The 15651-nt window shown below is 41.8% G+C and overlaps 1 protein-coding gene across 2 annotated transcripts; it reads left to right on the forward strand.

Moving 5' to 3' along the window:
- Positions 1 to 6445: 6445 nt before the first annotated feature.
- On the forward strand, positions 6446 to 10464 carry cysltr3 (cysteinyl leukotriene receptor 3). 2 transcript variants are annotated; one of them, XM_076267832.1, is made up of 2 exons: positions 6446 to 6669; positions 9210 to 10464. In XM_076267832.1, the coding sequence occupies exon 2, from the start codon at positions 9213 to 9215 to the stop codon at positions 10335 to 10337; it is 1125 nt and encodes a 374-aa protein (XP_076123947.1). In that variant the 5' UTR covers positions 6446 to 6669; positions 9210 to 9212; the 3' UTR covers positions 10338 to 10464. The 2 variants fall into 2 exon arrangements, with proteins under 2 accessions (XP_076123947.1, XP_076123948.1); XM_076267833.1 differs by having other exon boundaries at positions 6446 to 6631.
- The last annotated feature ends 5187 nt before the right edge of the window (positions 10465 to 15651 follow it).

Genomic DNA, 15651 nt, shown 5'->3' on the forward strand with positions numbered 1-15651 from the left:
AAATTGAGTTTTGGATAATGTTCAGCTTCGGCAGCTTTACAATGACTGAGGAAGCCTAGAGACAAGTCCATATAGCAACAAGTTCATGTGTTGAATTTGTTATTACCCAGTGTGCTTTGTTGAATGGTCTCAATGTTTTATTGTTTTTTTTCATGTGAATACTTACTAGAGGAGTAACTTATTTCAAGTAGGCTAATGCAGTTGCAGGAATTCGTGTGCATTTAGCATGGCACACGAAAGTTTACATGCTTATGGAAACTTTCCACAACAATGTTAGTGAGTAAATCTACTGAAATGGCCACCATCTTGGTGAAGTGTGATGTGTAAGATCAGAAAGCAGAGGTTGTCTTTAGAACGGTAGTCTAAGTCGATGTGTTTTCATAGCGCTTAAAAGCGTGGGCGGAAGGTATCGATAATTGGCTGAGGAGGGTCATGTAGGGTCGTTGAAAAGTTTCTTGCAGGCAGGGGAGGGTCATGGAACTTTTGATTGAAACACTCAAAATCCCTCCGGTGGCCCCGTTTATAAATAACGAACAGTCCCTAGGATCCACCACCTTGCAGACTCACACACATACAACACAGACAATTGACACACACACTACACCACACTCTACACCTCACACCCCACCTACACCTAGAAGGGTACCCACACCAGACCAATCACCTGAAATTCCCCGCATTCAACCACACACCTTTCCCCCTACATAGAATCACGAGCACATACAGCAGAACCACTACCCCAGCGTCCCAAGATGAGAGTCACAACACAGTTTCACCACACAGCACACAGCCAACCTGAAGCAAACACTACTCTCACCACCCTCACACTCACACACCCACCCAGGCTAACACTAGTCTACACAACTACACAACCCCCCAACCATTCAGTAGTACACACCACCGATAACATAATTCCCTTATCCCCACAGCACCCACCAGAGGAGGAGAGGGGGACTCCGGCACCTCCACAGCTGGAGAGGGCCATGACGAAAGGGCGGACTAATCAAGTCACACGATTTGTCACAACCGCAGCTGAGCCCTCTCCACCAAAAGCTGTGAGACTGCCCGAGCCACCCATCCCTCCCACACCCCACACCTCACCACACACTATCTCCAACCTCATCTTACAACCCACACTACCCACTACACACCTCTTCCACCCCACCTACCACCGTGCCCTTAGAAACAAACTGGAAGAATGGTCCTTTTCAATACACAAACCACTAGTTTTCATAGGAGATTCCAATCTCAATAGGATTCCCCCCTTCATCCATCCCGATATACAAATTGACAGTTACCACCACTTCACTTTCCCCAAGTGAAGTGAGTGGTCCTGTCAGTGGGCCTCAACAACAAGGACCACGACCCCAAAAACACCAGCATCAAACAGTTCCTCACTCTCTACAAACATGCCTCTACAGTTTTCCCCGATGCAATCATACACATTCCACTTATTCATTTTTCACCCCGCCTCACTGCCCGACAGTCCAACACGGAAGAAATTAGTTCTACAAACAAGACAGTTTTAGCGATTAAAACGTTTAAATTGTAACAGGAAATGAACACAACGCAAGTGGTAACAGTGGAATAAGCGGGATAATGGACTCCACGGTGGTCTGTTCACAGAAATTAATGCACTTGTGCATGCACCCCGCTTCGCGTCGGGGCCATTTTACAACCTCGACCGTGCATTAATTTCTGTGAACAGACCACTGTGTCGTCCATTATCCCTTACTTATTGACTCTTAGGGGGCCGTTTTACAACCTCGACCATGCATTAATTTCTGTGAACAGACCATTATTCCTTACTTATCTCAACCCCCTTTCCAACAGACACAAGGATACAAGGATACAAGGAAGTTTATTGTCACATGCATATAGTTACTGGATGGTGTCAGCCTATTTGTGCATTTATGCCAGATTAAGTGGCAAGGGCTGCATAAGAAAGGTGGGGTAGGATTGGGATTGGGGGGGGGGGGGCACCAACAAAGAGCACCCAAGAGCAACAGGGGCAAGGAAAAACTCCCTTACTAAGGAAGAAACCTTGGGCAGATCCACGGCTCAAGGGGCTAACCCAACTGCCAACTGCAAAGTCAGTATAGTGTGAGTTCAGAGTTCGGATGGCCTGGGGATAAAAACTTCTCCTGAGTCTCTCAGTTCTGGCTTTGTGAATACAGGCGTCTTCTTGATTTCAGCGGTAGGAATAATCCATTGTTAGGATGAGAAGAGTCCTTCAGAATCTTTTGGGCTCTTAGGAGTACTCTTCTGGAATAGATATCTTGTAGCAGGGAGTTGAGTTCTTATAGTACGTTTAGCTGAGCACACTACTCTCTGCAGAGTACTACAATCTCTAACTGTGGAGTTCCCATACCAGGTGATGATGCTACCAGTTAGAACACTCTCAATTGCTGAAGTGTAGAAGGCCTTCATGATAGATGTAGAAACTTTGAATTTCCTTAGCTGACGAAGGAAGTAGAGTTCGTTGTCTGGACTTTCTTCAGAACATATTGAGTGTTAACAGTCCATGTTAAGTCTTCAGACACCCCTCCTACCTCAAGGATACATACCACTTCCTCACCAGGGTCCCATGGCAGTCCCACACCACACTCACCTCTTCACTTTAGACGTAGATAGCCTTTACACCAATATCAACACCCCCGCCGGATTACAAGCAATAAACTTAAACTTTACTTACAAGTACACGGGACTGCAATTGACAATAAACTTTACTTACAAGTACACGGGACTGCCATGGGTCAACGCTTTGCACCATCCTATGCCAACATCTACATGAGTGAGTGGGACCAGGCCGCCCTAGCCAAGTGCCCCCTTCAACCCACTTTTTATTTTCGTTTTCGGGGTGTTTGTGCTTGCCTGTCTGTATGTGTTCCTGACAGAATGTTTTCCATTATCTATCAAGATTTATTCATTATGACAGGATTCAGGATTCCCGGGACACTGAAAGACCGGGTTACACAAAACTTGGTCGGCCATGCCAACCCATCTCATATCCACTCATTTAAGGTATAGCAGCACCTAGTTAAAAATGAAAAAGCAAAAATTAGGTATTGTAATCGTAGGTTTCTTTGGCTGACATGTTCAAAACTGCACAAAATTTGAAGCTTAGGATCATTATGACACCCTCTGAATGCATGGCAAGTTTGGAAATTCCGTTCACACACACACACACAGTACACATGCACGCACGCACACACATGAACACACAGGCACACACACACGCACAAACACACACATATATACAGTAAAGGCACACACACACACACACACACTCATTTACATACACAAAAGTAGAGGATTGGTAAGAGATGGAGACACATTGACAAGCGTGATTTATTTATGTGGAGAGAATGTGACGAAGACTGCAAGACTGCTGACTTGACAGTTGTCCAGAAGACACTCATTGACACAACAGAAGGTAATTTCTGAAAGGGTGGGCTGCTCACAGAGTGTTGTATCGAAGCATATTCATGGAAAGTTGACTGGAAGGGGAAAATGTGGCTGGAAAAGGTGTGCAAGCAATATGGATGACTGAGGCCTTAAGAACTTGGGGGAACTTTACAGAACTCAATACAGGTTGGAGGTTGAACTTTACAGAACTCAATACAGGTTGGAGGTCGACCTTCTGGTGCCGGGACAACAACCTCCTGCTGAACGTCAGCAAGACCAAGGAGATTGTTGTTGACTTCCGGAGAGGTCAGAGCTCGTCAGTGAAGACCTCTCCTGGACCACCAACACTGCATCACTGGCGAAGAAAGCTCAGCGCCGCCTCTACTTCCTGCGGAAACTCAGGCGAGCAAGTGCTCCACCAGCCATCATGACCACATTCTACCGAGGCACCATTGAGAGCATCCTCTCCAGCTGTATCGCTGTGTGGGGCGGAAGCTGCACTAAATACAACAGCAAATCCCTGCAGCGCATAGTGAACACAGCTGGAAGGATTATTGGTGCTTCACTCCCCTCCCTGAAAGACATTTACACCACCTATCTCACCCGCAAGGCGACCACAATTGTGAGTGATGCAAGTAACCCTGCTCACAATTTCTTTGATCTACTGCCCTCTGGGAAGAGGTACAGAAGCCTGCGCTCCCGCACCACCAGACTCACCAACAGCTTCAAACACCAGGCTGTTAGGATGCTGAACTCCCTCCCCCCCTCAGCTACATAACATCCTGGACTTTGGACCCACAATGGCTGCATTGCACTACTCCACTTGCACTACTCCACATGTACACTTGCACACTTTGCAACTTGTGTCCTGAAGACACAACACACTTCTGCTGTTCTTACATAACTTGCACCACTATGCCACTTGCTTACTTAGGTCAAACAGAACTACCTCAGCCATTTATTGGCCTGACTTTTGCACTATTATATTGACTGTCTATGTACAATTGCACAATTTCAACCCAATTTTGCTGCTCTTATTTCTTCATTGTATGTGCCTTCTTATTTACTTTTTATTGTTTACTGAATGTTATGTTTGTCTGTGGACTTAATTGGTAAAATATGTCTTGTCTCCACCGTGGGATAGTGGGAAACGAAATTTCGATCTCTTTGTATGTCTTGGCATGTGAAGAAATTGACAATAACTTTGACTTTGACTTTGAACTTTACAGAGTGTACTATGGCTGGATTCGTAGCATGAGCCACTACACACAGACGTGTCCAGGAAATGGGCTACACGTGTTGCATTCCTATAGTGTCAAGCCCCTCCTCAACCAAAGACGCCATTAGAAGCATCTTACCTGGGTTAAGGAGAAAAAGAACTGGACCGTTGCTCAGTGGTCCAAAGTCCTCTTTTTTTTAGATGAAACTGAATTTTGCATTTCATTTGGAAATAAAGGTGTAATCAAGGTCTGGTGAAAGAGTGGAGAGGCACACAATCCAAGTTGTTTGAAGTCCAAAGTAATGTTTCCACAGCCAGTGATGATTTGCGGTGCCATATCTTCTGCTGGTGTTGGCACTGTGTTTTATCAAGTCCAGAGTCAATGCAGCCGTATACCAAGAGATTTTGTTGGTTTGCTGACCATATTACTGTACTTGATTGGCCAGACAACTAGCCTGACCTGAACCCAGAGAATCTAGAGTATTGTCAAGAGAAAAATGAGAGACACCAGACCCAACAAAACAGAGCTTAAGGCCACTATCAAAGCAACCTTAGCTTCCATGACACCTTAGCAGTGCCACAGGCAGATTGCCTGCACCACGCCACAGTAATTTCTGCAAAAGGAGTCCGGCCAAGCATACATTAACAATTTCAGATGAGTTGATTTCTTTTCAAAATGTCAACATTTCTGTATTGAAACCTCTTTATTGTAATATTTTGAAGTAATGATTTTTCATGAGCAGCAAGCCATAATCATCTAGATTAAAAGGTTTGAAATAGTTTTAGATGCACCTATACATCATTTTTTTCTTATTTCAAGCTCTTTTGAAAATGGCAGATCATTTTCTTTATTTCCTTATTTTCTTGCTAAGATTGTCAGAAATGTAATATGCAAAACACAAATATATCTCCAAAATAATAAAACGTTTTAGGGAAAAGATTCGTTTAGTTGTAGTTTTCAGTCTACCATGATCTAAAATGCTAAAATAGTAGGCTAAACAAGAGTGTAGTGCAGTAATGTCAAATGTATAACTTCTTTAGAATAAGTACACTACCTGTTGTGCTGCAGTCTACAAAATAAAGGTGCTTAATAGGTTATTTTCATCACTATATGGTTCCACAGAGAAACAATGACTTGAAGTGAAGTGAAAGGTTATTCACATTGGAAATGGTTCGTCAGAAAGACCATCATCCTACATGTTTGCCTTTTTCCTAAATTGCCTGGAGGGCACAACCTTTTAACCTTTAATAGCTGATAGGCTATTTTGGCACAGTCTAGGATTTAATCAAGAGACGGGATTTTATTTCAGGAAGGCTCTGCCCACCGACAAAAATAACAGTAGCCTAGTCAGGACAACTAGCCTAATGCAGTTTTTTTTCTGAAATCAATGCAGTAATATGCTCGTCTAAACGTTCGCTTTGGACAATAACCAAATTATTGCATTTGCGCAATAAAGTGCAGTAGTGCAATGCCGTTTCTTTCGTGTCCAAAACATATTACTCGCATAGGACTACAAACGGCAAATATTTCCTCCAACTTTTGATACTCAAAAAACGGCAGTTTTGCCATTTGAAGTTGTCCAGTTATTTTTGTAAGGGCAGCTTCATTGACTTAGAGTTGTCCAGTCCAGTCCTTTGTTTTAGGCTTATGACGAAATGAATAGCCTACCATTGAGTAATCAATGTACACAAAAAGAATTCCAACCTAAGTTACAGAGAACAACATCTATTATTCAGGTGTGCGGATACACGCCCATAGCTTCAGCTTCCGCGGAATTTAACAAGAATACCACCAAGCGTTGGTTATATATAATCACAGTTTCCTGCAGGAGATTGACGACGCCAAACAAGCCAGTTAAAAGCGTATCATACCGCACGTAGTTCAGAAACACATGGATCGTCTGCGCATTGTGCGCAATGTCCCAACTCGACGATTGTCCTCCTCTGGTTCAGAGGAAATAATGCACCAGTTTCTAGCCGAGGATTTATGGAGAAATTGAGCAGGTACAGACACAGTCTCTATGTTGTGAAGAACATGACAGGTAAGTCAATTGATATACCCGGTTTGGAAAAAAATTTAACGGCTGAAGTGTTAAGCTACTGTTGTGGCAAACAAAAGGGAAACCATTTGACTTAAGCAGAAAAGTTACTGACATTGCGTTACAATATTTTTTAAACTACGGGAAAGTAGTCTGATTAGTTATGGACCCATAGCAGTTTGTAATAGCAATAACATTTTACTGGATAGAGCGAATGCATCCATCTCCAGCATTACAAAGGACCTTAGTTCGTTTCGATTTCCATACAATTTGCATAGCAGTGTCAAATGGGTTGCTATCAATGAATGTTTTATTAGCCTATGCGAGACCATGTGGAACTTTTCCTCATTTCGAGGGTGAACACTCAGTATAATTTCGAATGAGTGTTCCACTTCCAGGTTCAACTGCGTGTTTAGATCAGGTACAAAACATAATAATTTCAAACCAGCAAGTCTTCAGCTAGTTACTAGGCCTGCAGTAAAACTCTTCCTCATTCACTACGAAACAAACCCCCTTAATTTAACCCCTTATAAATGCCTTACTTTTGACCTTAAAACCCTTCTAGGCCTAGTTTTTAAGTAGAAATGTGCATAGATTAAGGTCGATTAAGGAGAACATCTTACTTTTACTTTTTTGAATTCCCTGAATTAACACTCCTCAACAGGTTAAAGTAAAATGAAGGGCCTGTTTCACAAATTAAAGGCCCCTTAATATAAATTAAGTTGTTTTGGTATGTTTTCAGGGGTATTTTAAGGTAAATTTGTGTATATCATGTCTCATGATTGGCAAGTGTGTATGCACGGCAGTGCTTTTTTAAAATATATTTTTAATATATGAAAATTAGTGCTGCCGCGATTAGTCGACTTAGCAAAGCTGCATGCCTGCCTGCTTTCAGCACAATTAATTATTAGGCAGAGCTAAGTGGGGGAGGGGGGCTAGTAGGTTACGCTAGTCCAGACTCTGACTAATATAGTAGCCTATTGTGGAAATTTAAATAAATGAAGTGAAGTGTCTCACGTTGACAACGCAACGGCATGTCATTACTGTAATTCATTCATACAAAAAAACGTTAAACCGAACATGCCGCCGCCCGTGATATCAACAATCAAGGTGCGCGTCATTTCCCATGGTCAATAAGTCACGACGCATATTTTTTTAGCGTTCAAGCCAACTGATAAAGTGAAGTAACCTATGTGGTAAGACGCGCAAAGTGCCTGTAGCCTACTTGTTTTGAACATGCTGATGTTAGGCTCATTTGCAAAGTCCTCAACTCCTGTCGCCTTTCAAAGTCCAGCGTTTCTCAAACTATGGGCCGCGCGGACCAGCACCGGCCGTAACGTGGACATTGCTGGTCCGGAGCCGCGGAGTGAAATTATTCCCGGGGCTTCGTCTGATAATTTGCTGCGCAATTGATCAAGGAACCGCGGACCGACAGAAAAAGAAAACAAACTTTTCTGCAATCAGTATGAATTACTTGCTAATTTGGTGTCATCAAACATAGAGGCATACAATTAAATGGTGGTATGAGCGTTCATTCAATGCGCGAGAGAAACTGAAACCACTTGATAACGTTGGTAGCAAATCTCCAATTCAACCTATTGGAAAGCTATTTAATTATGAAACTACATTTAATAGAACAATGTGGATTTATGCAACTTCCATAAAAACAGAGCACAGACTATAATACACTATCTAGAGTATTGTATAGTCAAATTTGAATAATGTGGCCAAAAGCTTGTGGCATAATTAAATATGTAAATATTCTTTCCATTTGCCTACCAGTATATGATGCTTGCATGAGGGAAACATCCCAAAACGATGACACCCATATAATTGCTGTTGTTTTGAGAAGTATTTATCATGCAACCATGCAAAAGCAATGGAACTATTCTAATTATATTTTACATTAGTAAAGCAGTCCTCTGATGTGCATGTTTTCAAACTTTTTGTGAACAAAGTTAGCACTTTAAACACTGGCTGCTTTGAAGTGCATGTATAACAATATAGCATAACAATAATAATTGTGATGTGATATAATGATAATTTGATGGGGGGTGGGTTCATGTAGGTGGGCCCTATGACCCCAAAGTATGCCATGACCGGGCCTCAGGTCAAAGAAGTTGTCTATGTCGATGGCAACACTGGCATACAAATAAAGTCTATCAAAGGTCTGACATTACTGTAGATCTGAAGGTAGCATTTTAAATGGGTGTTTTTTTTTTAATACATAATGTTTTTGAACAGTTTACTTACAGTAATACAGCTTCTAACAAAAGTAGGGTGATATATATTTTACGTTTTCCCTTTAGTTGAGTTCAAAATAAAACGTACACAACAAAATAACAAACACTTGATTTAAAAAAAAAAATAGTCGTTTAGATTAGTCGACTAATCGAAAAATTAGTCGAAAGATTAGTCGTTAGAAAATTAGTGGCAGCACTAATGAAAATATATTTTAATATATTTTTTTTATATAATCCTGCCACATAGAGCATGGGTGTAAGGTTTCCCTAACTACTTTCCTTATCACTTTTCCCTCACAGAACATGTCAGTGACATTTCCTCCTCAGTCCTTTGGCAAACCACTCCACCAGACCTCCTCCTTGCTCAACACTTCTGGGTTACCTGAGCAGCAAACATGTTCAGCAGGAGGCAACAGCGATCAGAACTTCAAGTGCATGGCCTATACAGTGACTTACTGCATAGTATTTCCCATTGCCTTTTTATGTAACTCAGTGGCACTCTTTGTCTTCCTGCGGCTCACCCGTAAACACTCGGCCAACAGTGTGTTCATGATTAACCTGGCGCTGTCGGACACGGTCTTCTCACTCACACTGCCCTTCCGCCTGGTCTACTACTTCCGAGACAGTGAGTGGGACTTCCCAGACTGGCTGTGCCGCATATGTGTCTTTGCCTTCTACATGAACCTGTACACCAGCGTGCTGTTCCTTACAGGACTCAGCGTGCTGCGCTACATCGCCATCGTGCATCCACTTCTAAACCGCAGCCTGGTGACAGTGAAACGGGGTGTATGTGTTTGCGTGGGGATCTGGGTTGGTGTGGCATTGCTCTCAAGCCCCTTCCTTATGACCGGAACCCTGGAGAGGGAGGGCAAGACCCGCTGCTTTGAGCCAGGAGCCATCACGTCCTGGTACCGCATCCTGGTCCTGAACTATGTCGCCCTGGTGCTGGGTTTCCTCCTGCCGTTCACCACCATCTTGGGCTGCTACGGCTGCATCATGTTCAAGCTGGTGAGCAGGAAGAAGAGGCCGAGCCGAAGCCAGCAGAACCGCCAGCGCGCCGTCTACCTAGTGACAGTGATCCTGAGCAGTCTGCTGCTGTGCTTCCTGCCGTACCACCTGCTGCGCTCGCTGCACCTCCACGCTGTGGTGCAGCGCTGGAACTGTCGCATCACCGGGTGGCTTCTGCGCATGCTGGTGATCTCGCTCTGCCTGGCCGCGTCAAACAGCTGCCTCAACCCACTGATGTACTACTTTGCCGGAGAATCCTTCCGCACCACGGTGCGCACCTCTGTCCGCTCCACCCTCAGGTCGACCTCCTTCAGCTCCATTGGTCAGAGTAGCTGGAAGAGCAGGAGGAAGCGATCACAGTACCCCTCGTCCCACATTGCTGAGGGAGTGCCAGAGATTAGCCTCAGACCACAGGATTGAGATGGGCTGTGATGATGGGTTACAGATACAAGATACAAGGAAGTTTATTGTCACATGCATATAGTTACTGGATGTAAGAAATGCGAAATGTGAAATTATGTCTGGTGTCAGCCTATTTGTGCATTTATGGGGGGGGGGGGGATAGTGTGCTGTGTATGTGGGGAGAGGGCAGTGTGCAATATGTGTGTTGGAGAAGCTTCCTCATGAGACAATGTGCTGTGTATTGGGGGGGGGGGGGGGGGGCAGTGTGCTGTAAGTATGTTGGGGATGTGTGTTGGAGAAGCTTCCTGATGAAATAATGTGCTGTGTATGTAGGGGAGGGGGGGGGGGTCAGTGTACTGCAAATATGATGAAGGGACTTACTATTGCAAGCAGAGTACTGTATGTATGATGTATGTGAGTGATGACAGTGAAGATGTGTGTGTGGGCGGGAGGGGAGTGGAGCAGTGACTATGTGTGTGTGTGTGTGTGTAGTGTGTGTGTGGGTAGGTGGGGGCATTGTGCTGTAAGTATGTAGAGGATGTGTGTTGAAGAAGATCCTGAAGACAATGTGCTGTGTATGTAGGGGGGGGGGGGGGGCAGTGTGCAGCAAGTATGTAGAGGAGGCTTACTGTAGCAAGCAGTGTGCTGTATGTATGTGAGGTGATGACAGTGATGATGTAAGTGTGTGTGTTTTGTGTGTGTGTTGGGGGTGGGGGTGCAGAAAGGCTAGGCAATCAAGGACATGGGTAGATAGATGGAGAAGAAATCAAAAATAATAAATAAAAAGTTCTATGGAGATGTGCAAAAGTTGGCGAAAGTCAGATGTGTGTGTGTGTGTGTGTTTTGACGTGTGATGAAATAAGAAAATAAATAAAAGGTCTGTAGCATAGGGAGAGGGATGTAAAAGTGCTAAAAGAGTTGGGAAATGTTTGAGAGTGCTGAGGAGTGAATGTGTGCAAAGTCAGTATAGTGTGAGTTCAGAGTTCGGATGGCCTGGGGATAAAAACTTCTCCTGAGTCTCTCAGTTCTGGCTTTGTGACTACATAAGCGTCTTCTTGATTTCAGCGGTAGGAATAATCCATTGTTAGGATGAGAAGAGTCCTTCAGAATCTTTTGGGCTCTTAGGAGTACTCTTCTGGAATAGATATCTTGTAGAGCAGGGAGTTGAGTTCTTATAGTACGTTTAGCTGAGCGCACTACTCTCTGCAGAGTACTACAATCTCTAACTGTGGAGTTCCCATACCAGGTGATGATGCTACCAGTTAGAACACTCTCAACCGCTGAAGTGTAGAAGGCCTTCATGATGGATGTAGAAACTTTAAATTTCCTTAGCTGACGAAGGAAGTAGAGTCGTTGTCTGGACTTCTTCAGAACATATTGAGTGTTAACAGTCCATGTTAAGTCTTCAGTAATGTGGACACCAAGGTATTTAAAACTTGTGACTCTCTCTACAGGTTGCCCGCTGATCATTAGTGGGGTGTAACTGTAGTTCTGCTGATGCCTTCTGTAATCCACTACCATTTCCTTGGTTTTATTGACATTCAGTGTCAAGCTGTTAGATTAGAGAGAGGCAATATAAGTCATGTTAAGGAACTCTTGGGAATAGATTGGTTACTGCAGCTGAAATTATACGTAATGTTGAAGCCTGAATGGTCATTTATGGTTTACAGTTTTTCTCGATCGTTTTGATGCTTGTGTCAACTCTTACATCACGTTCTCAAAACAGTTAATACCCGTGTCTGAACAAAAGCACTCCGGCTTGCAAAAGGCTGTTACTCTCTCAAAACATTTAAAACATGCAGCAAAAGCAAATCTTGCCTTCAAACAACACACCCTGTCGTCAAGTCACTGTATGATTTCAATCAATCATTACACACTGGACAACAAAATGCATAATATAGTTCTCAAAATGAGCATTATTGCTATGTCTGTTCCATTTCTTTCTCATTTTTCTGGTATCAGAGAAAACTGTGAAAAGACAAAATGTACTGAATTACAGTAAAAATAATTTACTCATTCCTCCCAAGATGTAACTGTCATTGACATGTAAGACCTACAGTAAACACCTAGGCAAGACAAATTTCATTGAACTACAACTTGTCATTTTTCATCGAAATAGACATACAGTAAACAGCCTTTGTAGCCTACTGTTTCCAAATAGGCAATACAGTACTGTGTCTAAATCTGCATTAGATCCATACTTGCAAATAGCAACACAGTAGGCTACAGACATGGCATCTCTTTTGGATAATGAATGATTGCTGATTGAAGATGTGCAAAGGAGTTTCACACAGGTTTTTCAGAGATTCAGACTTATGCAAGGAATCTATACCACCTGTGAAAAGATGTTTTCATTTTGTTTAGCACGGGAAAACCAATAGAGTTTGGGGTTTTTGAATGACATCTGTGTTAGCTGTTTTGCAAAAGGGTGTGAGAAATGTGTGAAACCAATGAAAATGTGTGAACACATTCACAAGAGATGAGTTCTGCTGCAAAGAAAGTGTTCATGAAGACCAAGTGGATCCCAGTTTCCTTAAGCAGGTCAAAGCAATCGAGAAAAACTGTAATTAAATATGAAGTAGGCCTAGAACACTGTGAAGACCATGAAGGTGTAGCCTGCTGTTAGGGGGAATTTGTACTATTCATTTGGCCTGGCTACCAAACCAACTGTCATAAGAGAATTTATCTGGAATTTCTTGGTTCACGTCCAGTTTCCAAGAGGTGTAACCAGCGCTATAAAATTAAACTTAACTTGATACATTAAACTCTTACCGAAGGATTTCAGAAGTACAGCAAACACATCTTTTTTGTAAATGAAAACATGAAAATCATTTCCTCTGAAGTTCAAAATTGGGGGTCTAGGAACAGAAACAAATGTGCCTATCCAACATTTCCTGGAACACTATAAAGCGTTGTTTATCCATCATGTGTCACATTTAGACTGTGTGCTGGCTTGATGTCATAAAATGGTAACATAAAACGTCATGTTTTATCTGGTGTTTATTCTACCCATTGTTTTTTTTTTGTGTTTTTTAAATCCAACATTTACTCCTTTACTGTAGCTCAGATATCTCAAGTAACACTTCCTCTTCAGGGTTAGGTATTTTACTATTTAGAATTTGTTTTGTTTATTTAGGAACATTTGGACGTGCAGGGCATGTTCACTGTATTTTTAGTAAAATTACATTTGGGAGAATAAGTATTTGGTAAGTGGATTCAACTGAGCAGGAGGATGTTTGCGGATGATGTGTTTACAGTAGAAAGTGTTTCAGTGGGATCACATTGAATTTGAAATAGGACATCTGGCAACAGTAACAATACACACAATATAACACATAAGTTCTTCGTATGCATAGTGATGGTAATTTTCAATGATGCGCATCAAGGGAGAGAAACAAGCTTCACCCATATCTCTAACTAAAACTGAGAAATCCTAAACCTTAAGTACAGTACTCTCCAGAATTATTGGCACCTTGGGTAAAGTTGACTAAAAACAGTTATAAAAAATAATCTTTTGATGATTCATTGTACTCTCACAAAAAAAAAGGAAAAATCCAGCCATGAAGGGAAGAAAATGTATTCTGAGAAAAAGCAAAATCTCTATAATAAATAAAAATAAATATTTTTAACGAAAACACGTTGCTCACAATTATTGGCACCCCTAGAAAATTCTTATATACAAAACCTGAACATTTTCAAAGGAAATCTCTGACAAGACACTAAAGGTTGGTCATGATTGGATCATTCATCAGGTCAATGAACCAAAACAATCATCCAGATCAAAACAATTAATGGTTTACTGAACACAAAATCAAGCCTTGCCATTGCCATCTCAGTCCCCTGATCTAAACTCCATAGAAAAATTGTCGGGTGAGTCAAAGAGGAGAATGCACAAGTGTGCACCTAGGAATCTGGACGATCTGGGGAGATGAACGGTCTTAAATCTCTTGCTTTGTAGTGTCATAGGTGAATATTACAAGCTGTTTTATTGGCAAAGGGAGGCTTAAGAAGGTATTATAAGCAGGGGTGCCAATAATTGTAAGCAACGTGTTTTTGTTAAAAAATATTTATTGATTGATTTTCCTTTTTCTCAAAATAAATTTGCTTCCCTTCAAGGTTGGATTTTTCTTATTTTTTTATTGTGAGATTACAATAAATCACCAACAGATTATGTTTTATACCCATTTTTAATCAACTTTAGCAAAGGTGCCAATAATTCTGGAGGGTATTACAACAGAGGGGGGCATGGTCTGTTTTCATGATCATGATCCCCCAAAAGAAATACATACATGTATAATGCTGATCCACAATTCAATAGAGCACCAAATCATTATGGATAAAACTGACCATGATTTGACTGCAACATACCAACGAAATCTAATGTGTTGACTGGACAGATGAAACTAACACTGCTATCATTAGAAATGAGTGTTTTATGCTTTGCACTTTATAAGACTGTTTCTTTAGTTCAGAGGAAATGTGCTTACAATGAACCAATGTCTTGGACTGCTTTCAAGAGGCAAACCTTTTTGTTTACAAGAACTGTCTCCGATATTCCCATGGAATTCATCATGAAACCAACCCAGCTGGAGAACCCTATATGGTCCTAATAAACAAAATAATCTTTTGTAAACTGCGCGCCCTGTGGTCTTAACTCAGCCCAACTCTATTTCATCCAAGTAGTCTGGGGGAAACCAGCGATTGGTGATTTACTAGCAATTCTTTGACAGGTAACAAACATGTCATGAGCATGGAACAACCAGAGTTGTTATACTTGTAGTGCAAGGTGGCTCAGTAAACATCATTAAAATATCTCAGTGACACATACTTGAAATGAAAAGCAACCATAACACTGAAGAGACAAAAGAAGGCAAGAACAGACTCTTAAATAACATGGCCACTGTGGGAACGTCAAAGTTGGAGAATTGCAAGTGGAATAGAGTTGATGTCACCAGTAAGGGTGGTGTGCATACGTGTAGGCACCCATGCTAAAGTTGACTAAAAAGAGGAATAACAAATAAACTTTTGGAAACTGACCATTTTCTTTGTGAAGGAATAATCTATCATAAATAAATGTCCTTTATTAAAATACAGGGTGCATAATAGGAACCTCTATGTTAAATCCCCACAGAGGCAGATTTTTATTTTTAAAGGCCAGTTATTTCATGGATCCAGGATACTATGCATCCTGATAAAGTTTGGAATTAAAATAGCCCCACATCATCACCTAGAGATATCATGGTTTTATTTCAATTAGCCTAATAGCTGGTTTGATTGTCATTGAGCTATTAGGCTAACTGAAAAACCATGATATATCTATATTGGTGAAGGG

Source organism: Alosa pseudoharengus, unplaced genomic scaffold, assembly GCF_046254945.1.
Source record: "Alosa pseudoharengus isolate Yale_2024_CS ecotype anadromous, Long Island Sound unplaced genomic scaffold, YU_APseudo_1.1 YU_APseudo_1.1_scf_5, whole genome shotgun sequence".
NCBI classification, from domain to species: Eukaryota; Metazoa; Chordata; class Actinopteri; order Clupeiformes; family Clupeidae; genus Alosa; species Alosa pseudoharengus.

Excerpts from the sequence above, each read along its gene's own strand:
- cysltr3 (XM_076267832.1), top strand. The coding sequence starts at position 9,213 with ATGTCAGTGACATTTCCTCCTCAGTCCTTTGGCAAACCACTCCACCAG.